This window comes from Saccoglossus kowalevskii, chromosome 7 (genome assembly GCF_978046115.1).
Source record: "Saccoglossus kowalevskii chromosome 7, keSacKowa6.1, whole genome shotgun sequence".
Classification (NCBI taxonomy): Eukaryota; Metazoa; Hemichordata; class Enteropneusta; family Harrimaniidae; genus Saccoglossus; species Saccoglossus kowalevskii.
This window is the reverse complement of record NC_140647.1, coordinates 32,697,105-32,721,420: the sequence shown is the minus strand read 5'-3', so window position 1 is coordinate 32,721,420 and position 24,316 is coordinate 32,697,105. Positions and strand designations below refer to the sequence as shown.

Below are 24,316 nucleotides of genomic sequence, written 5' to 3'. Positions count from 1 at the left end.
TTAACAACGACAACAACAACAACGACGACGACGACAATGCCGGACAAAATTTTTCCCTTAATATACCTTTTCCTTCCATCTTTGATGGTACGGGCAAGGTAAATAGTATGGTTATGCAATCGGTCATTGCTGGCAATGTGCTGTACTGGGCTCAACATATTTGGTTGAATCATTACAAAATGCAACCAAAATTGAGTATGGTATGTGGAATCAAAGTACTAAATTTGGACAAAATTATGCAGGCCATCTCAGAAAAACGGTTGTTAAAATGGCAGGCACCTGTGCGTGTAACCCATTAGGTATGTACGATTCTAAAGCTCTGCTTATCTGCGATAAAATGATTATAGAGTGCAATGTTAGAATTTTAGACAAAATGACAGTCAATTTGATAAAGTCACACAAAATAACTCAACCTATGGTATTATCTTTAAGTGTATACTTGTGTGCAAACTTTCAACTGAATCAGGTGGTATATTAGCGAGGAACTGGCATAGACACAGAAAAAAATGATGGCCATTTTTGTTGTAACTAAAAAAGAATATGACATACACCTGTAACTCAATATGCACGATCCTCATACGAAGTTTGAAGGAAATCATCCTGTCCATCTCCAAGAAACAGCTTCAGGAATGTTTAAGTAATAGTATTTAAATTTGAAGACAAAAATGGCCACTAGTCAGCCAGACATTTTGTACTTATTAAATGGTAATGAAAATTTATACGAATCATACATATAATCCTATATTGTCTTTGTGTTTAAAAGTGATTGGTCAAGACATGTCTAAGAAACACACACAAGGAAGCCACATAAAATAGAACTGATTAACATATTTGCTCTATTAGTAGTGCACTAAGGTTAACATAAGGACAATGAAACAGGTTTTGGATGAAAAGTAACATTCAAATTTTACAATACAGAATCAATGTGTATGGTACAAAACTGGTCGCTGGTATAGCGAAATAATCCTATTTCTGCTGACCGGAAAGGAATGTACAATGACTTGAATTCCATACATAACACAATGTATTAATCCAACAACGATACTTTGGGAACCACACACAAGTCTATTAGTAGTGCATTAATTACAAAAATTAGCATACTGTACAAAATGTACATGAGCAAATCTTTTGGTTTTGATGGAAATTGAAGAATACCAAATGCACAATTAAATGGTAAAGCAATTAAGATAACTATATACATGTATATACAAGTCATACACCATGTTGAATACTACTGTTTCCCTGAAACTAATCAAAAAGTTTTTACATACAGTAATTGCTATTTGCAAAAATAACATTCTAGCTACAGATAGAGGTTGATTTGAGGGGAACTTACTAGATATGCTGACTTAATTGGTTTTAACTGTTTTATAATTGATCATCAGGGATACTGGAATGTCACCAAGGAACAGCATGTCAGAATTAATCAGAATTAGTATTTGAACAATCGCATTGCACGACAATTATTATTAGTCATTCTTTCTCTCCAAAATGTAATTATGCACACAGATCATTTATAATTGGTTTCAAGTCTTGGGTCAGCGTATTCCAGGGAGACAACTTCTCAGAATAGCATCCGCAGTGGACCTAGCAATTTGGTTTAATGACAAAGAGTCTGTCCTTATCACTATGATCAGTGTGACAGGAAATATTCTATGACAGTTTTTAATGTTGTGTGCACTCATGTACAGAGAAACCTGGAATATTTAATATTTAATATATTAATATGTGTAAATGGCGATGCAGGCAAGGCCATGTTCATGTATAATGTATTTATACATTCAAATGAAGGGCATATCATGTATATTATTGAAGGTTTTCATGACAGGGATGTATAATCCCAGCAATAAATGAAGAAAAGTTCATAAATATACAACTAGAAAATCCCACATTGCATTCAAGAAAATAATCCTATTACAAAAATCAAACTTACATGTACATGTATATCTTGTCCAAATGAATAAGAAAGATAGCAATTATTAATTCGTCATATGATTATGATTTATATTTTTTCTTCACTGCGATTTTTAAATATTGATGTATACAGATACCTTAAGGCTTGCATACATGAATATTTTAGATATCTGACAATCTTTTCAGTAGTCTGGATTACTAACAGGTAGTGGTACCTATATTTGTACTTTTCATTTATACCACTGGAACGTTATAGTATTTTTCTGCCAATCTGCCATATGTTAGTGTCTGTCTAGACACTACTGTTTTATTCTGTTTCAAATTTCATGAAATGTATGATACTAAAATAACAATAGCCATCAATACATATCAATAATCCGGTTAGCAAGCAGGCTGTAGAACTGCCATGAAAGATTACAATAATAATGTTACTTAGTCTGTGCTTCATCGTGTTTTGTTATTAAGTCTTCAGTGACACAGTCATGTACATGTATTTAACCACTGACTTTTAGGATGTTGATTATTTTTAAATTATCACAATTTGAGAGCTACATCATTTTAATAGAAACTCAGGCTATGAGAACAAATATTAACACCTGTTTGTGAGAAATTCTGTCTAAATGTTCTAAATTCATCTAAAAACCATTCAATATAGTGTCATTAACAACATGGGGCATATGTAGGAAGCTTAGTATGACTATATAAGAGTATTTTATGATGATTAATTATCAGAGAACAGTCACAATGCCAAGCAAGGGAAGTGATATATAGTCTAAGAATGTTTCTATGGCTTGATTGTAACAATGATAGGAATTTTAAAAGAAAATCTTTCCTGCTTGATTTATTGAGCAGCTGCCATAGATACATTTTAATCAGTTATGTTCTTCAACTATCCGGGATTTTGTGAAAAATCCCAAATCTTCCATCATACATTTTTAATAAAATTGCACATACTGTAAACCAAAAGTTTCATTTGCATATGTTGGTTCATTCAAATATGACATTCTTTGCACACAGACAAACTTCATTTTCAAAGCACACACAGTACTAACAGAACAACTACAAGCAGTTTTTATAAATTTTTCCTTTTTAAAATTCTAATATCTATATTTTTACTGTAAAGGGGTAAAAGAAATTGAGTTATTATAGATTTAAAAATTGAATTAATTTTAAACTATTGCCAGTAAACCAATTAACCATTGTTACATACAATACAAGCAAAGCAGACTACTGGGTACTTCAGTTTGTGACTTTCCATAAAATCCCACAATTCCAGACATTGTCAGATACCCTATTCTTAATCAACACTGCACTGAGCAAATATCTAGCACACACTCACTAAATACTTGTATAATACATTGTCTCAGGCACATTTTGGATTTGCCTTTTGTTTTCCAATGTTTTGTTTCTTTTTCTGAACACTAAATTTAAATCAATATGAAAAATAATATGAATATTAAATATATCTTTTTTATTACAAGACATACACTATTTACATTATTTGTTCGAAAGACTTGACAATGATTGAATTTGGCTGTTCCAAAAGAACCTAATTTCAAGGGCAAAACTTCTAAAAAAAGCTTTTAAAACTAATTACAAATGTATCCTGAGATTGTTAACATATTGTGGTTAGAGTATCCTAGGCAACGACCTATGTGACCTGTGAATTTCAGGACCTGTCAAAAGACAGTATATAGTTATCCATGATTGTAAATATTGCAAGACTTGATCAAAAGCTTTCTGAAAATATCCTGCAGCCAAATGCAATGTACACCAACACTAGCATGATTTAACCACACAAGGATTAAAGCAGTAAGTCGTGATTACCCGAGGCTGCAATTAGCAAAGATTAGATTAATGGCAGTTTTAGGGTTCCCTAACACAAAAAACGAACAAACCATTTCATATGAGAGGGGGACAGAAGGGAGGAAGGGTGACCTTCATGAAACTATTTAAGTAATTATTGTCGGAATTACCAAAAAAGTCTACATGGCTGATGAATACTTTAATTTGATATCTTATCACCCCTTTGCACACAATAGAATAGTCCAAAGGATGAGGTAATTGGTTCAGAAAACTAGGGGATTACAACAATTATTTCCAACACAGTGAATAACTTCATGAATTTGTTCAGTGCATGACTTTGAACTTTGACTACTATGAATCACTTTAATTGTATGGTAGACCAACTCAACAAATTTAGAAAATCATGAAATTTTGTCATAAAATAACCAAATTGTGAAATTTCAATAAAATTTCAATAAAATTTAAACGATTTATAGAATGCTTTTGCCAACCAGTTTCAAGGTCCTTTTTTTGCAATGGACCAAACAAAAAGTGACCTCTGGAATTTGAAAAGTAAGAAGATAATAAGAATATCAACCACATGGTGACAAGAATGTTTCAAAACAAATACTCAGTAATGCAGGAGAACCTTGCAGTTTTCTTTCAAGGCATACATTTTCTACAAAATGTTTACATGCTTAATATAATGCAAAGCATTCATTCTTTAACCCAGTTTAAAATTCCTTGATTTAAGAGAATTCAGTTGATGACATTCTGCCTTAATTTTTTTGAAGAAAACAGGTGAAATGTTGACCACTAGAAAATTTCACAATTTCGCCCTGACGTGCCAAGTTCAAGAAAATATGTTGCATGAAATGAAACCAATTTACTGTATCAACTGGAATTTATAACTATTCAACCAAAAGTAAAACAACATGGATATAATGAATAAAATAAAATATAGTAGTGCAAAATATTTTTGTTTGTTTCAAGTCGAAAGATAAATTATTTTGGGCAAGAAAACAATTTTCCTTTTTCATATCCTCACATGCTTCGATATAATTTCTGTCAGTTTGCCGAGAACAGATACAAATAGTATAACAAATTTAACATCTTTAGTAATTTTTCAAGTCTAAGGTCAATGTCAATATTTGAGTGAGATAAATTACAAAATTTAGAAGAAAAAAAACATTTGCTAAGAGTCATTTACCTCTTATAGTTGACTTGAAATTGTTTATATCACATTAAATAAATTACATATATTAATATGCCTCTGAATAACCACTAGAGTTCAAAACCACCTCTACTAGTATTAATTCAGCCATGGAGAAATGCTGGTTACACTTCAAGCACACTCATGCTGCTGATTGAGGGACAATACGAACACACAACCATCACATTTGATTGTGAGATTTGCACTCACACAGCAGAAAGATAGCACGGCCACTTGCTTTAACTCATTAACAATTCATGGCTATCGCACGCAAGCAAATTTAACATTTTTTTAAGCACAATTCAGACTTGGGACTCCAGGGAATTGTCCATTTAAAAAGACTTGCATAGCTAACAGTAGAGCGAGTACGAAGGATGCGAGAAAGATGGAATGATAAATAACAATGGACGAGATGCCGAATTAGATTTATCTGACAATGAGATCAATATAATGACATAGTATTTGATCAGCCCAAAAGGTATCACTTTCTGACCACACAATACAACCTTTTTAATGGAAGATGGGAATTGTTAGAGGAATAAGATCTATTTAAAAACCAGCTAAAGAAGAATGGGAAATCCATGTATTCGTAGATAACGCTGTACTCACAAGCCGCAAATAAAACAAATCTATGAGAGAACAAATGATAAGAGAGACAAATCTCTTCCAAGCGAGTGAAATAATTATATTGAGATCTGTGCACTCGTTAATTCCTGAAATGACGTCACTTGTGAAATAAAAAAATAAAAAAACTCACAATACATGGATGTTTTTAATATCGATTAATAACAAAAAGGATATTCCTTTGTGGTGCTGTTTGATGCTTGAGGCTGACAGTGCCGCACAAAAAGGATATTCCTCTGTGGCACTGTAGGGTGCTTGAGTCTGACATTGCGGCAGAAGCAAAATATTATGACTCATTCAAACGATAAAGATATCATGGCATAATAGGCGCTTTACAAACCTGTGTAGATTGAGTCAACTTGTTAAATTGGAATGAGAAGGGAACAGGCTACTGAATAGTCAATGCACTGTGGGCATCGCAGCTGCGTAACACATGTATGGATAACTGTTATTACAACGCAATGAAATCCGCTCTTTCTTAAAGCGATGAGAAAGAGCAGTGACACCAGCTTGTATTCAACTTATCATACATGAGCTTTTAAGTGCAAAAAGGTGAGCAAGAGAAAAGCTATTAGACAGCGAGTCTTTTTAAATGTACACGTTTACTTCAACTGAATAATGTCTAAATGATAAAAGCTGCATTAAACCCAATATAATATTCTTAATGGAGCAGGAGTATAAGGTGTTCACTATGACTCACAAATGCAATATCACCAGACATGATACATGTATCCTAATTTTGAAAAATAAACAATACTCTTTGTTTTTTTTAACTCACTACTGCAGTGACAGTGAAATTAATATGAATTTGCTTAACTAGAAAATAATGATTACCGGTAGCACCTTTTACATTTCTAAAAAGCTTTGGTTGTGGGTAAATTCATTGTGATTTAAAAGTGTGCTTACAAATTTGGTTCAGCATTCAGCAACAATTATACTTGCTTTATTGTTTTTTTTTTATTTAATTTTAAGTAATCTTGATGAGTAGATTTTAAAAATGTTGGTTTAATAGAGAACTACAAATTATGCAAATCATTGCATTATCATGCAAATTATTTACAATATTTTTTATTTGGGGATTCAATGGTGACCATGTCCCAGCATGTGTAGCACAAATTCAGGAAACAGTAGTCAGTTACTTGACAGAAATTCATTCTATCTAAAGATTGTAGATCTCTGCATTGTATTAAAGTGCTGAAACTATTCACGCATCATAGAATAAATGAGGTACTAATCCGCAATTCAAACAAGAAGCAAATGTAAAAGGTGATTTTATCTCCAGCAATACGGTGCACTATATTAAACATTCACAAAGTCAGGCGATTACACTACGCTGTTTTGACAATTTACCAACCTCATAACTATAGATCTTACAGATGTGATCTTGATACAGGTAGTATGGTACATATAGATTCAGTTCTGCTATCTAAAATTCAGGAAATGATACGAAAACCTCAAAGTTGATATGACTAAGAATGCATTTGTCACAACATAACTGTATGACATAACCATAGACACCATTACAAACAAACCTAGTGAATTTACTTATTGTACATGAATACAATCTAATTTAAAGTACCTTATTTACACTATTTTCGCTGAAGGAATAAATCGATGGAATTATTTTTTTCCCTATATATTGTACATTCAACTCATCACAAGTCGGTGAAAATAATCTTCATACAAAACAGCCAAAATGTTTTTCAGAGAAATTTAATTTCCAGCTGAAATAAAATACTTTAGAGTATCTTGCTAAAAGACCACAATACATCATCTGTAATTAATGCACGAGAATGACTGGTACATGCATTTGTCTCAATAAACCTGCTTCGTTTACTTTTATAATGAGTGAGATTTCCGGTCGATCTAACCCAGAGGTTCAACAGTTCAAAAATATAGTAAATTTAAAGTATGTGCTAACACTGCAGGTCAGAAGAAACACAAAGTTGTAAATACCGCTTTTCAAAAATATGGTACAAACATGTGGCGATTGAAGATATTTGAAGGGTCGGATGCTCAATGTATTTAAAAAATAACTTAATTTGCATCACAATGACCTGTGGCAACATTGTGACATTATGAGAAGTTTATGTACAAATGTATGTGTCATATAGGTGAATGATAAAATAGAAGCAACTGGTTGGAGTGCAAACCAATAGCTGTATTTTTCCATAGACCATATGCTCTTCCCTATGGCCTTTAGTTTTACATGCTTGAATTTTCAGTAAAACAACAGTCAACGATAATGCTAAGTGTAAAGAGAATAAAATTCACTGCTAATATGTAAATTATCCTCTACACCAGAGCTTGTAGCTGAGAGTGTACACTGCAGCAATAATGACTACTCCCAAACTAACAGAGCTCCAGAATGTAAATGAGGGGACAGGAAATGTTTTAACAATAATAATAAATTTATTTTATATGATAGGCCATCAGCTCAAATGCGTACATTACTGTAGCAATAAATGAACATGAATTGTTGTAATTGTTTCCAGGTTTTGAATATTCAAACAATTCCAGGATTGGCTGTAACAAAATGAACTGTAGGCAGCACATAGATTACACAGAAAGACTTGCTGACCTTTTTACATAAACACTGTGCATTGTATTACAACTTTATACACACAGATTTCGGACATTCATTGTTAATTACTACCTATAGGGAACTAACACACTTCATGTCACTGAATAATATTGTACCATGAATGAACTTACACCCGTTGGTTTCAGCTAATACTTCCTGGCGTTTTTAGCTGCAGAGTCATCAGATTCGGAAAAGCACAAGGACAGTGACCTTCCCATCTCAGTGAAATAGCTTTACACAAAAAGGTCACAGAATCTGACCTGCGAATGTGAATGTACAGCCAAGCCTCAACTTGCCAGGAACAATTCAAATACTAATACCTTTAAGTATATGTCACTGTCTGGACAGGAAATACTGAATACATATGCATGGCTTCTAATGAGGGTAGATTATTGGCACAATTAAGTGTGAACTATTATGACGTTTTACATGCACAATGTAAACTTATGTTGTCTAGACAAACTACAATTACATATGATGTAGTCTGGCTTTGTGACCACATTTGTTTACAAGTACACATAAAATATATACATTTGTTTCACATTTCATAATTTTTTTACCAATTTCTGAAGAAACAAATAGATCATATATTCTTTGTCATGATTGCTACTGCTGTTGAGAAACATTTTAACTTATTTTCAAACACTTAAAAATCCAACTTTTAATTAAATAAATTATTATAACTTTCCATGTTTTTAGAAAGGACACGCGACAGAAATAGCAAGAAGAGTTCAAGTTCAGTTCCAAACTTAAGGAATTCGCCAAACGTCACACACGGTTTACCGTTTAAAAGCAATCGGATAAGGGATAATATTTACAAAAAATGACAGCGAAATAGAAACGGCCCATTGACCGACTAATTATCAAAATTGAACGCGCGCCGCGCTGTCAGGTGTAGTTTGGCGACAGAAAACTGCCAGAAAAAAATCGCTTTTAGAATATATGACCGCAAATCCGCGCCATATACGAGTTGAGTTTGTTTGTATAATGAATACTTCGATCAAGAGGCAAAGAAAAGAAGTCATCAAGTCACCGGTCAACTTACAGGTTTTCGACGCTGCCGTCTTGTTGGGTCCGTTGATGCTGTGCTACTGAAAATCCAAAGTAACTATCGTTGCGTGTTCCGATATATTCCTTTACTATTGGAAGCCTGGTTTCTAAGTTGAAACAGTCAATCATACATAGAAAGCATGAGACTATGAGACAAACTACGTTAATCCAGTTGAAAATAGTTGTAGTCCTCGCCATTTTGCTACAGCAGCAAGTGTACACTGACACACATTTATGAAATTCTTCGCTGGTAATCACGCAAGCGACGAGAGTAGGAGCGGGTTGGGCTTTACTTCCGGTTTGCCTTTTTTCCACGCGGATTGACTTTTAATTGAATCACACTATGATCAGTATATATTTTTGGTTATATGTATTAGTATAATCTGAAGCCTATCAAAACATTATTTCAAGTCATTATAATGACACGTTTTAGTCGTTAAAGGATTAAATATGAAAAATGACTACGGACTACTTTGTATATGTTCAAGAACAAAATGTTATTCGGTCACTCACAGCTGAGTGGGGGTCGATGATCGTTGTTGATAATAATTTGGCGATGACATTGTATAGATTCCGTATACAGCATATATAGACGATGTTGTCAGTGTTACTGAAAGAGCACCAAGCCAAACAGGCAGCTAGGCGAGAAATCCAAGGTAAGCCTTGGTTAACAAAATGTCTTGCACTTCCTTTTGCGATCATTAGGATGAACGGACGTCCATGTTTGTTTGCTGTACTGTTTATTTATCCATTTTGTTCGCTGGTCAACGATCAGCAAGTCTAACCATGCGTGTTTCATCTTCTCAGAACACTGTAGTTGAGCTTTATTGAATATACACTTCGAACTATTTTTTTAATTTTGTGCAGTTCTAATGTCTTAGTGCTAACATGTGGAACAACAGATTCTTGAACAGAAACTGTTATTGTGCTCCCTAGAGGGCGCTTCTTGGATGATTTGTTTTACATACTCTCCATAGAGACCCATCTTCGCCAGACAAGGTTCGTTTATTCGGCTGTCGCCTCACCAATATAGACTATAGTGATGGCCATGGACAGTCTCTTCGAAATGGTACAGATTATATAGTACATGTATACTGGCGTATTGTTTTTCCAAATATTTGGTATTTGTTATAATAATGATAATTATGTCACCGCCCTGATGCAGTATATATATTCACAGTTGTAATATATGATGTAAACAATTTTTACTTCTGATATTGTATGGTAAACACCATATAAAGTGCACAGATTCTGATATTGTATGGTAAACACCATATAAAGTGCACAGATTCTGATATTGTATGGTAAACACCATATAAAGTGCACAGATTCTGATATTGTATGGTAAACACCATATAAAGTGCACAGATTCTGATATTGTATGGTAAACACCATATAAAGTGCACAGATTCTGATATTGTATGGTAAACACCATATAAAGTGCACAGATTCTGATATTGTATGGTAAACACCATATAAAGTGCACAGATAAATGTCAAATTTTTATGTGGAGTTTACATGCTATTACTTTGTAGCGCGGCTCGGCTATCCCAAAAATTGCACCAATTCATCACAGGAATTGTAATTTGCATGTTCCGCCCAGTTGTTTACTATGGGGTGAGAATACCGCCAAAATTAGCTTGGTGTCATTATTTGAACATTGTTTAGTTGTTTGGTCTTTATTTGGAAACTTGTTTGGTTATTATTTGGTCATTATTCGGTTATTTGGTCTTTATTTAAACATTATTTTGTGCTTACATGTATTCCATTATTCTGTTATTACTGCAGCATCGTATTGCTATTGTTTCATTATTTCAACTTTATTTCTTAATTATTTCATTATTGTGTAATTGCTACAATATTATTTTGTCATTCTTTCTTAATGTTACAATTGTGTCGTTATTTAGACATTATCTTGACATTCAATTGTTATAAGATTCAGTTATTTTCTCATCCAAATGTCTTGATATTCAGTTCGCTTGACTTGCGATTACCTCGACATTCGGTTCGCTTGACTTGCGATTACCTCAACATTCGGTTCGCTTGACTTGTGATTACCTCAACATTCCATTACCTGACCTACATTAGCTGACCCCGCTATACATGTAGTATTCAATCCATAGTCCCAGGTCGCCTCCGATAAAGCATTGCTCAAGATGCGGCCTTTGTAAAAGTTAGCGTGAATTTCTAAATAATGGTCGTTTCGCCAACATCCAGGGAACTAACTGAGGTCATCAGAGCCTGTTGGTTAGAGAATATTACTTCTCCAAATGTGATGACTGAAGTGAGGAGGAATTATTACAGAGTTGATTGTGACACGCCTGCGCGGTCAATAACCGGCCTTTCAGCGGACTTGGTAGTGCCATCATGGTTTGTTTTTTTTAGTAAAAGTTGAACCATGTATCATTCTGATTCTCATTCCCCGGCCTCTCTTATCTCAGGTACTTATTGACAGACATATTCCTGTTATGGGCATGATTTTTTTACGTTCACTCCGTTATTGTCAAGATGCCGATATACTTGTACGGCTGATTTGTAGTGCGCCATTCATTTTATGACGCTACGAAATCAGATGTCTTCGTTGGTAACAACTGCATTGGCAATGAATTTGTGGGTTTCATTGCCAATAGCAATCACGTCAGTGTCACGACAGTTTTTCGCCAGCCATGCCTCGCATCACATCTGCAGTAATCATAGTTATGCTGTATTCAAGGTTTTTGTAAATGTTGACTTCCGCTCGCAAAGTAGTTTCACAGTTTCAATTTTGTTTTGATTCGATTGCTGTGAATATCTCCTCCGTCAAATTCCCCCATATGTATTACTGGCCAAAGTAGCTTATTCCGACGATTGACAAAACCCAATTCTGTAGTTGACTAGTAATTTGCTATTTAGTAGACGGGTCGCTGCATAGAAATGCATGCCCCGGTTTTCATAAGTTGCGCCATGAACTAAATAAACTGGGTTGCAGTTGTAACTGTGAAATTTCGCTTGCTGCACAAGGTTCTCGATAGATGACACTGTGGTTATAAACATTTGCTGTTCAGTATCACCACACAATGTATTTATGTAATTTCCAGAAATATCAGTATGTGTGGGCATGATTCATTCGTTTTATGGATCTTTATATATAACCTTTGACGGTTTATAGTATAATGTATGTTTGTGTTTATTCATATCACATTTATTGACAGTATACTTCTTAGAATCATCATTTTATAGCCATATGTTTTCTCCGTATTTCATTTTATGCATCTAATCCTACAGGAAACTACTAGTAAGCACACCTAGCATTAATTTTTACTATAACAGGGCGTGTCTACATCGCGTGTTAAAATTTGCATATAACATTAGCGCGTAACAAAGTTGTGATAAAGGAAAGAGTGGTATAAACAAAGATCAGTGATTACTTGAAATCGATACCAGGAAGGGGGGGTAAAAGAAAAGTTATATAACAATGTATTATTTAATAATTTATGAAAATACATAAGTTTGTCCAACTCCCTGTGATGCTATTGAAGAATAAATCGAGGTTGAGTTGTAATTTTCACGTGCCCGTTTCAGTTTCACTGCTACATGTAAGAAGATCGACACCTCCCCCCCCCCCCACACACACACACACACACACGCACACACACACACATACGCGGGTCATATTTGTATTAACACAACTTGAAAACAAAAGTCTCACAATGAATATACAATGTATGTTCATCTATTATCAAACTAAACATTCAATGAACGGACTGTGACGGTTAAAACAAAAAGACAAGGCTAAGACAAAAACATGTGACAGTACGATTATTCTCATCCACATGTACTACACGCCCGGGGACTACATGTTCAAGTATCCAACTTCCCAGCTTACAAAACATGATTAGTATCAGCAATAGTTTCTATTACTGCCTGGATAATTGCGTATTATTAGTTGACATCAGACATAAACCTGTACAGGATCGTTTGAACAATGTCTCAAATTCCCGAAAGGATATATTCAAATAAGTTGGGATGAATATGAATTGAATATCCATAAGATCTTTTGAAAAAATCAGCTAAACAGTTCATCACCACGATTGTGGTGAATTGGCGAGTTTTCGACGAAGACGACTGGACGTCTCCGGTCATGAGCTGGCTGGTTCAAATTTATCCACTTTTACAGTGATGAATATTGCGTTCGAGTTGAGTTACTAGTAATTACAAGCCTGATTTACATTTTTCTTGTTGTGTTTTTGTCAAGGTATTAAATATAAGTGCGTTGGGGAGTGAAAGAGGCTGGTGAGACTGTGTCACGATGTGTAATATTTATTTCCAATGCGCGTGGTCGACGCCTCTGATTGAGTTTATTTTGTATTTTTATTTTCGAAATGTATCACTGGCTGCGTTTTTTTGTTATGTCTCGCAACTAAACGCCCAAGCTGACCTTGTTTTGGCTGTAAGTATCCTATCCACTAAAAAAAGTTCTCCTGTTCATTTTTTTAAGAAATCTGTGTGGATGATATTCGCTCACATTCGATCAGGTTCAAACTGCATGCATTGGATCGTAGAGTTACAAGAAAGGAAGCGTAATGTACATTTAAACAATACACTGTTTATTATGGAAATGTTACAACAAAGAAACTGTAACAAGAAGGCAACTGATGAATACATGATAGAATGCCATTTTATAGGGTTGAGCAGGATTCACACCTATGGATTAAAATTGGAGGGAAACACAGTGATTGGATTTCAATATTGGCACATCAGCTTAAAATCGACCTTGCAACTGATTCCTATTGCGTTCGTGCTGTCTGTTGATTATTATTAAATGGCTTGTATAAACCGAATCTGTGTTTCTTTACAATAGAGATACATGCATTACAGTATAGTTTCAGGCATGTAACAACTTTCAATTGTTGTATCTCAGCTAATATAGCATGTAATTCAACAAAATAAAGACGAATAGATAAAGCAAAACATGATCTAATAATATAACTAAATTACGTATACGAAAGAATAAAACTGAATAAACAACAACAAATATGAATCAATGAGGGAAAAACACAAGTGGATAAGCATCCACGACAATCTGCCCGACCCACTGGGGGGTGTACTGATATTTCCCGCCCCCTATAAAAAATAGAAAAAATCCCCTGCCCTCAACAAAAATCCCTTGGACCAGCTTTCCCGATGAACAGCTCCGTTGGTTGCACCTGATTGTAATACATTAGTAATGCCGGCGCCAGTTCCAACAAGCTGCCTCGTCACCAGAAACAAATTGTTAATTTCACTTTCGCGTCGTGTCAACAACAAGTTTTGCGACATTTGATATTTCGTCACGACAGGCTCTGACGACCTCAGTCAGTTCTCTGGATGTTGATGAAACGGCCATCATTCAGAAATTCCTGCTAACCTGTACAAAGGCTACAAAAAATAATGTACATTGCCATCATGAGCAACGCTTTATCGGAGGCGGCCCGGGACTATGGATTGGATATTACATGTATAGCGGGGTCAGCTAATGTAGGTCAGGTAATCGAATGTTGAGGTATTCGCAAGTCAAGCGAACCAAATGTTGAGGTAACCGCAAGTCAAGCGAACCGAATGTCAAGACATTTGGACATGAAAATAACCGAATCTTATGACAATTGAATGTCAAGATAATGTCTAAATAACGACGCAATTGTAATAGAATGAAACAATGACAAAATAATATTGTAACAATTACACAATAAGGAAATAATTAAGAAATAAAGTTGGAATAATGAAACAATAGCAATACGATGCTGCAGTAATAACACACTACTGGAATAAGCACAAAATAATGTAAATAAAGACCAAATAACCGAATAATGACCAAATAATAACCAAATAAGTTTCCAAATAAAGATCAAACAACTAAACAATGTTCAAATAATGACACCAAGCTAATTTTGGTGGTATTCTCACCCCATAGTTTACTTGGTTCTTACAGTTTCATCCAGACGTGTTAATTCCGTAAGCTAACATCATGCAAATACGCTATTACCATGATATCGTTTGTTGCATCATGGAGCTCCACATGTACATGTACATGTAGTTCTGTGCTTCTAGGAAAAAGCATGTCATCATAAATAATTGTAGTTTGTTTGAATCACATACACATTCGAATGTAGTTATCGTACAACGTTTGCCATAATGTGTCTTGTCGGGTAGGCAAAAATGACTTTATGCAATGTGAAAAAAAAAAAAAAAATGTGATACATTTTGTATGGCTGTGCGGCATGGACATGCATGTACCCATTTTTCTGACACCTCAATATACATAAATATATGTGCAATGTTACAAAAAGTCTTGAACACGGACATGCATACATTTGTTTGCGTACGTAATGTTGACGAACACTAATTATTTGGATATATTTCCAGGAACATAATAATTTTTTTTGTGGGATCTTTGCAAATTATTTCGAGACACATCGGTATATTAAATTTAAGAAACATATTTTTTGGTGGACAAATGAAACCCACTATTATCATGTTATCATGACCACCCAATGCCAACCAGGTTCGTCATATCTGCCAAGCAAGTACCAACGGCTTGGTTCATCTTTCCATCAGTAATAGTGTTGACGACACCCCTGAAGTGGTCAGACAAACAACTCACAACTTATCATTTCTTATTACCTCTATGATATTATTTACATCATCAAATCAATGATATACATAAACATACCTAGAGATTGAATAAACAACCCAAGATTCACACCATGCATTTGCATAAACCAATGATTGATAGTCATTTTGAGCAGTCAAAACGACTGTTTTATTCATGATTTCACACTGAAATCGCTTCAAGCTTGTAAATTAACATCAAAATTGTATAAAGGATATATTCATGGTTGTGTGAAAATAACACACCACAGGCGTTAAGATTGTCGAAAAGAGTCATTTTGCAGATCATCCAGAGAAGAGATGTTTTGCGCTTGAGTGTCATTTGCATAATGAAAACTGGCGGCTCGAACCACAAGTTTATAATAAAAGTGCAGTGAAATGTTAGTGGCTACTCTTCTGTGATAATGAGCATTCAAAATTTAGTATATGAATACCAACAGTGAAAATTTTATTGAGATACATGTACTCTGATTTCCTGCATTTGAGAATAACAGTGATTATCAATGCCAATGTTAATGCACACAACAAACTTATAAACCATGCTTTAACAACATGAGTACGGAATCCATATTAAATCCATTAAGTAAGTGAAATCTCAAACAATTACGTATTACCAGAACCAGTAGTTTCCATGTTGTCTACTGGCTCATATGGTCAGCAGATGTTGGTTGATACCTGTGTACAGTACGGGAACAATTCTCTTAAATGAAAAGAAAATGCTTCATATGCTTATTCAACCTAACATCCAGCAAGTGTGTATATTTATAAATAGCCAAATTCTTGAATAGATTGAATGTATAAATATCTTAGACATTAAATAACCTCTGATCTCAAACATAAAGCTTATATACAACTGTACGTAGCCAGACGAGATTATTTTATGCTTGAAGAAATGCTGAACTACAAACTTAAATGTTTTTTTATTTTCGTATTGTATTCTTTTTATCTATGGAGTAATTTTACCATGAATGCTTAATATAGCGCTTTTTGTAGAGTTTTTTCATGGATCTTTTGAATTTTATCTGGTTTTAAACAACATTTCTTACAAGATAGTAGTCTGGAATTTTGGGGAAGAAGTAATAGTTTTCGTTCTCTCTTGCAGTTGTCTGACAACCCACTTATTACAGCAGTGTTAATTAACCATGTCTGTCAATGCATTGTGGAAATTGTGAAGCATAGAGATTTTAAGTTTTTCTTCTGTCTTTATATAGTGTCTTTTTGATTGTCTTTGTATTTTCTAAATTCTATATATATGTTTTTTTAAATCGGAAAGATTTTAATAATAATAAAATACCCACAATGAAAACATATTTTGTTATATCAGTGTTAGTAAATAAATAACAAAAATGTTAATTTTGTTATTACTGACGTGACTGCATATAACCATGGTAATTCAAAAATGCCCATTGAACAACTCAAGTTATTCATTATGATACTAATTCTCATTACATATACATAATACCTTTCTCAGATTGGAATAATTGCTTCTTATATACTTTAATCTTACAAGACTGAAACACAAGTCATTAAGAGTTGATGTGTGCTTCACTGTTCTCTAGAGAGGAATGACTCATTCTTGTGATGCTATTCTCATACTCAATTTATTGTCTCTTTTTATCAAATTATCTATGGAAAATTATGATACGTTTTTTTTTATTGTGAGTAATTTCATTAGTAATTGCATGTTCAATTTCCATTCAATCGCTTCGATATTATTTACATATACTGTGGAATATGTTATTTTCGCGTGAATTTTATTTCCATGTAAACATCTGATTAAATATTCATGAATATTAATGAGATTCACAGAAAATATTATGGGCAATGAAGTAGACACAATACAAACTACAAAACACTTGTACTTAATCCTTCAATAAAATCGGAATAAAACAAGACTGTTCTTCCCAGGCGTCTGAAGTCTTGTGGTCTCATAACACCCACCTGTGATGTGTGTCCTCTGCTGTGTAATCTGTGGTTTTTAAATTTACAAGTATCAGCAATAAAAAGACAGTGGTAAAACAGAAGTCTGCAATGAGTTGCACCAAATCTTTCAGGGATGCGGCATCTCTAAATCCAAGAGTCGTACCTGAGTTGACATTAAGATGACATTTTTATATTGACTTTGCATTAAATTGACATTATTTTTAAATTGCTTTCATTATCATGTCTTTATGTTTGGACATTTGAACTTTCATTATTATGTCTTGTGTTGCATTATCATAATTTATGCAAAATCAAATACCCTAGGCCAGGTAATCGCACCCTGTACATTGGAAGCGAATTGATAGATGGCAGCTAGATTAACTATACTCTCTTAATACGCCAAGTTTGTCTTGATCAGATAAGCTGCTACAGTACAATGTGCACACAAGGTCCCAATTTTCTCGCCAGTGGCGAGACCATGGTGAGGCCATGTCTCGCCAATGGCGTGCCAGTGGCGTACCAGTGGCGAGGCTGTTGAAAGGCTCGCTCTCAAAGAAGCGAGCCCAAGGTCGAGCTCGTCGCGATTAGTCAGATACGGCGCACCTTATTATACTCGGCGCGATCACAGGCGCGACCGATGTTTTTTTTCCACCACAACAGAAAACATAGTATCAGTGTTGTTTACGAATGTAGATTAAATAACGGATAAATTGCGTAATGTGTTGCAAATAGCGTGGCCAGTGGTAAATTAAACATTGAAATTTGTGCGTGTTTATTGATTTGTGAGTTGGAAACGGTTACTGAAAAAGTTAACCGGGGATTGAATTGTTGTGTACCCTGTCCTGTTCTGCTTGTCTTGTCTTGCGTACAAGTAGTGTTGTAGTTGCTAAATTAAAACTCAATGGCATCCCGAGTCTGAGTCTGAATTTGATGCGTGAACCGACCATGGTTCACCGTAAGATAACAAACGTCACTCCGAATCACCCAACCCCGATCTTGTAAAACGGGTCTCATTACACAACATAATGATCGTCACAAACCTTTTTACTCGCCTAAATTCCAACTGTAACTCGCTAAAGTAAAAAGTAAAATTGTTCATTTAAATTACGTGGTGGCATCACGTAGGCACGATGTACGTTTTCTTCAAAGTTCAGTCAGAGGTCAATGAAACCACTTGGTCGGCACCTAACGTCACAGAATTTATGCAAGACGTTTTCAAATTAAAAATCCCTGTCGAATTATTAAATGGTGTCTCGAAAAGGGATTTTTTATTTGACGCCCGCTTAGCACTAATTGTAAGTTGTGCTTTGAACATCAGAAGGTCGCAATTGTTTATGTCGTTCGCACGGGAGATGGAAAATAATGGCGCGTGTGTTGGTCTTGCATTTATATGGTAGTATTACTACAATTGGCATACTTATTTTCAGCTTTCAATCTAAATGAACACAGAACGCCCCAGTAACGTACTAGTACATGTATATATATTTTAGAGTCGTCTCAAAAAATAAATAAATTACACAATTATTACTGTGCTAGGACGCTGTTTATTCACGCTTCCTATTAGTTCAGTGGATGCGTCTCGGCAGTTGTATCCACGCGCCGCGTTTTGAAAAGTAACGTACTGGATCCAAACTAAAGGTCACATGTTGGAAAATAATAATAGTTTGCCTGAACCATGGAGGTATTTATGTTAGAGCTGTGGTTAGTCACAGTCCGTCAACAAGGGAGGGACTGTGGTTTAGCGTTAATCCGATGACACTAAACATACACTATTTTTGTTAAAAGACGCTAATAATTTGAAAAACACTTGTAACACTTGTAGGGTAATCGAAAAATAAGAAGAAATTGCAAACAAATTTGAAAAAAGACGAGCTCTAGTTTAGTAAAATCGGCAGATGAAAACCCCAAAATGACCTGTTTCCAAAGTGATAGCGTGACCTTGCTTCGGACATATTGATATGCAAACGACTAATTTGTGAAACAAATAGGAGCGGATAAGATAAACAATAAAAGAACCAACGATTTCAAACAACGTATCCCCACCTCTAATTTATTTAAAACGTCATGTGTAAAAAACCGTGTCTGTCGTAGCAGGCCGTCCAAAAATGGTAACTCCCATTAGTATGCACGGGTGAATTGTTTTTACTTTACAATAATTTTGTCAAGCACGAACGTCGTCAGATTCGTTTTTTTGTTGTTGCCTAAAGTCTCTTGGCCAATCAAAAATAAATAATTCACGCAACGGTGAGATGATTAACATACATGTAGGTCACCAGTTTGGCCCCAACGACACACTTAGGTTCATCAAATTGACCTAGGAATGATTTCCAGACAGTTTCGGATTCAAATAGAAAATATTATTATTTTTGATGACAGTTGTTTTATTTTTGCGAAAAACGGGTGAAAAATATGATGTTTGTATGTGTGTCTGGTTAACCATTCCTGGTCTGGGGTGATTTACAGACAGTTTGAAAATTTCGGGAAAACGTTTTTTTTTTTTTGAAAAGTTTGTTTGCCAAACTAAAACATGCCAACGGTCTTGATAATACTATGAACAGCAGATGTTTTATTTAAAAAAAACGGGGAAGAACTGTTTTCCTGTCAATAATAAAAATTGGGGCAAGTTTACACAGCGCGACATTTCTTAACATACAGCCGCCTGCTATAAACGTAAACGTCGCAGTGAGACTGCCAAAAAGACCGGTACAAATGGTCTCTTGTAATAACTTATTCACTGCCTGAGAGGTCTCAGTACCAAGGTCGACATGGTCATAAAAGAAAGTAAATTTAAACATTTGTAGTTGTTCCCTCTGCTGCAGTTACAGTTACAGTTAAAGCATATACGGGGTTCTTGCTGTTTGGTCTCGCCACTACGTCGACGGCATGTAGATAGTGGGCGACCAGCCATACGAACTGGACGAGACGTTGACCACAACCAGAGTGAAGAAAAAAAGGTCCTCAGCTGCTGAATTAATGGCTACACTGATTTATTCTCGATAGCCAAGAAAACAAGAGTATTTTTCTGAAACTTTTCGCCACTGCTGTTAAAACACTGGAACGTCCTCTCGATAATATTGGATACCAATACTAACAACTATGGTAAAACAGTTTTTTGCAATAATTCAGTACACATAAAACATTTGTTATGCTCCACGCTGGTCGTTATGATATTTCTGTACTTCATTCAATCATTTTTTTTTATTGAAATAAAGTTACACCATGGTCTCACACAGGCACACATATTATTCACGTCGGAAACTCTGACACAACTGGCGTTTAAATTCTAAGTGACACTGATCAGTCCCTCGTCCAAGCAGAAGCCCGCATTTCGCGATGTGCCGAATCTACAAGTGAATTGCATGTTACACCAATGGTTAGTAACTCTGCACACCGCATATGAAAACACGCAAATGGGTTTGAAAAGAATAAAAACAAGATACGCGCTGACATACATTAAACATGTCCCTGTGTAATACACAACACTGATAACCAACATACAAATGTATGTGCAAAAGTACATATTCAGTGGACATCAGAGTCACTAAGGTTCAAAGTGTGATGTGTAAATGTGAGGGGCGCGCCCATAGACGCGCCCATAGACGCGCCCAGTAACATCATCGAGCCCGTGTACGTAAAAAGGCATGACATTTTATAACATTGACATACAACGTGCATATTGCCTCACTTGTCAGATGTTTGTTTCACTCACGTCAGTGTATGAAACTGGCTATAAATTAATTACAAAATAAAATACAGAACACATTGTTATTGTTAAACTAGACAAGCTCATTTTATCGATGATTTTCGCCGTGAGAAAAGACCAATGACAACTCGGCTTATTTTCTGATAGTCCTATCGTACATTGTATACATCATCACCTTCTTTCCATTTTTGTCTTTGCTTTCATTTGCGGAGGCTTAATCCCATGAAAACGGTTGTCATCATACCAATTTTCCAGACACTCAAGTATACACACAAAATAGTCATAGTTATGTATTGATCGGCCACCGCAAATGTGGAACAGCATTCAGTGTCACAGGATTTTACGATACATATCAGGTACCGTCACCAATATTATCTATGTACACATTATATTGCGTCATTAAAAATTAGCTACTTATTATATTGCAAAACAAGCCTTCATAAAAATAGGCCAGGTTACGATCAGAATAACTCGCGAACATTGCAGCGTTGAGATTTGTGGTTCTGTCCAAACATACTAAATAACACCTACATGCCATTATAAAGAATGCAATCCACATCAACGCAAAATATAATACTATCACAATGTACACGTTTTACTTGTTAGTACATTTTGACTGAAGCAATGAAATTATATAAAATTTATATTAAATGGCAAGCAGTATATTACGTATACAATTAATGTAAAATATATGCAATGTAGTATTGCATGCGGATGCGGTGCATTCTTGATTTCAGGTATCTTTCGTAAACATCTTTCCTATATTTTTGCTTGGCTTAAATAGTATATGTATTTTTGGAAATTGTACAGGTCGTGGAGTACAAATGTAGATAGAAAACTGGGACGATATGCACCTAGTCTGAACACTACAATGAAAACTTAGTAACCCAATACTGTTAGTCAATATTTGTACTATACTGTACTATAAGTAGAAATTGAAGGCTTGCATGATGTTACGTAACTGTCGCTACATTAGAGTAAACTACACATTACAAGATATCTGTTTTTCCTATCACGGAAGTCAGTCCAATAATAGAGTTACACGGCAAAATATCCGTTGTTAATCGAAGGGAAGCACCGTGACCGGTCGGCGTCACGATAATTAACGGGAATCGCTCGAGTAAAATGCATCGCACTATGCAACAAAACAGATGTTTAGTACAAAGTAACAACAGAGTTACGTAAATCCATACATACTATTGGCTAGCGGTGCCCTCAAAAGTCGACGTCATGGCAGCCAGCTAGACAGCTTTTCATTTTTCTTTTGTTGCGTCTAGGTCTCGGCGACACTTTTACCGCATTGGCATTTTAATTAAAAAAATCTTACCGAAGTTCGCGTGAACACAGGACAGAGAGAACTTGACGGTTATGTCTTAGTTAAAGCGCGGTTATTATATTATCTAATTCGAAAACATACTTGTATAATTTCTGTTGCTGACCACATGGTTTTAGCATGGAGGTTTTAGTTACGACATTGACCTCTGACTGAACTGACTGAACTGTCATACATACATCATGCAATGACTCCACGTACAACAATTTTACTTTGTCTAGCATTTTACCTCTATGAACGTCGTGATGACGGTTTATACATTGGAATTTAAGTGAACACAAACAGTTTGTGACGATTATTTTGTCACATAATGAGACCCGTTTTCCAGATCGGTGCAGGGGTGAATCAAGACATCGGTAATACATGTATAATGGTGGACCAGGGACCGACTGATTTACATGCATGGCAAAATTACTCGCATATCATCAAAACAACATGATAACATATATTTGGAAATCGTGTTGTCACTGAGGTTTCGGCACAGAGTGTTTTTGTTTTGTTTTATTTTTACAACTACCAATGATATGAAATCGACAATCAGATACACGTACACATACCCACGCAAATCTCACAAAACGATCGGGTCTGTAAAGATTAAGGTCCACTCGGGGAAATAATTCAATCTGACAAATCTTAATGATGAAATCAACAAAACAAAAAATGGCAGAGCTCCAGAAGGAGTACCTACACTTTATGCAATTTTTTTTTAAATTATGCTAATTTATTCATGACGTAGCAGTTTCTGTGCTCATGAATATTCATTAATTTGTGGGTCAATACATTTTAAAAGGGGCGATATATTATTTTTGGGGGAAGAGTTAGAAAGGGGGATTAGCAATCCTTAGGGGGTCAATACAAAAGAAGGGACGCATTTGGAGAGCAGCCATGCTCCTCGTGTCTGTTGTTGCACGTGACCTACAGCTGTCAACTGTGTTCGTTCTTCGACGACTTGGACTGGCTTCCATGTGGGGTAGTATTCTTGTGTTCTGTTTTCCTGACTTGAGTTTTTGAATCCGCTGTTTATGATTTTAACGTCTTTGATGTCTTTTGTAGGAGTGTCCAATCCGTGATTCGAACTTGCGATCTTTGAGTTCCCAGCGACTGTCTTGTCCACTGTACCACGAGTGTCTTCACACAGGAGTTAGGATTTAAGTCCTATTCATAGGAGCACTGTCTTCACTAGCATTCAAAAATCTAACTAAACATACTGGATTCGAACCAGCGATCGCTCACATTGCTGACATTGCTGAAATCAACTGAGCTATGTGGGTAGTCATGCAAATTAAATAATTTGTTGTCATATTTAGCTTTATTTCCAAATGGTGTTTGCGAGAAAAAGATGGGCAGGCAAGGGAATTGAACCCAGGTCCTCCTGATCACTATGTAGAGAACTGACCCACAAGACCACAATGGATTGACTGGATGTGTTTGCATTTGATAAGACTATATAGTGTGTATATATATAGAAATACAACATATTTCTATTATTGAGTTACAATTGTCCAAAAAATTGCCAATTTTGTGTTTTTACTTGTGTAAACTATGTGCATGCCATAACCC

The 24,316-nt window shown here is 35.2% G+C and overlaps 2 protein-coding genes across 3 annotated transcripts in view; one reads left to right on the top strand and one right to left on the bottom strand.

Moving 5' to 3' along the window:
- LOC100329034 (integrin alpha) overlaps window positions 1–9,433 on the bottom strand; it is a 79,545-nt gene extending 70,112 nt beyond the window's left edge. For both annotated transcript variants that reach the window (XM_006815776.3, XM_085501479.1), the window contains exon 1: window positions 9,166–9,433. In XM_006815776.3, coding sequence (XP_006815839.1) covers window positions 9,166–9,368 — 203 coding nt within the window. In that variant the 5' untranslated portion in view covers window positions 9,369–9,433. The remainder of the gene's footprint in view (window positions 1–9,165) is intronic.
- A 238-nt stretch (window positions 9,434–9,671) lies between these two features.
- Window positions 9,672–24,316, top strand: part of LOC100370656 (biogenesis of lysosome-related organelles complex 1 subunit 1-like) — a 34,385-nt gene continuing 19,740 nt past the window's right edge. Inside the window, exon 1 of the mRNA XM_002734198.4 lies at window positions 9,672–9,826. Coding sequence (XP_002734244.1) covers window positions 9,766–9,826 — 61 coding nt within the window. The 5' untranslated portion in view covers window positions 9,672–9,765. The remainder of the gene's footprint in view (window positions 9,827–24,316) is intronic.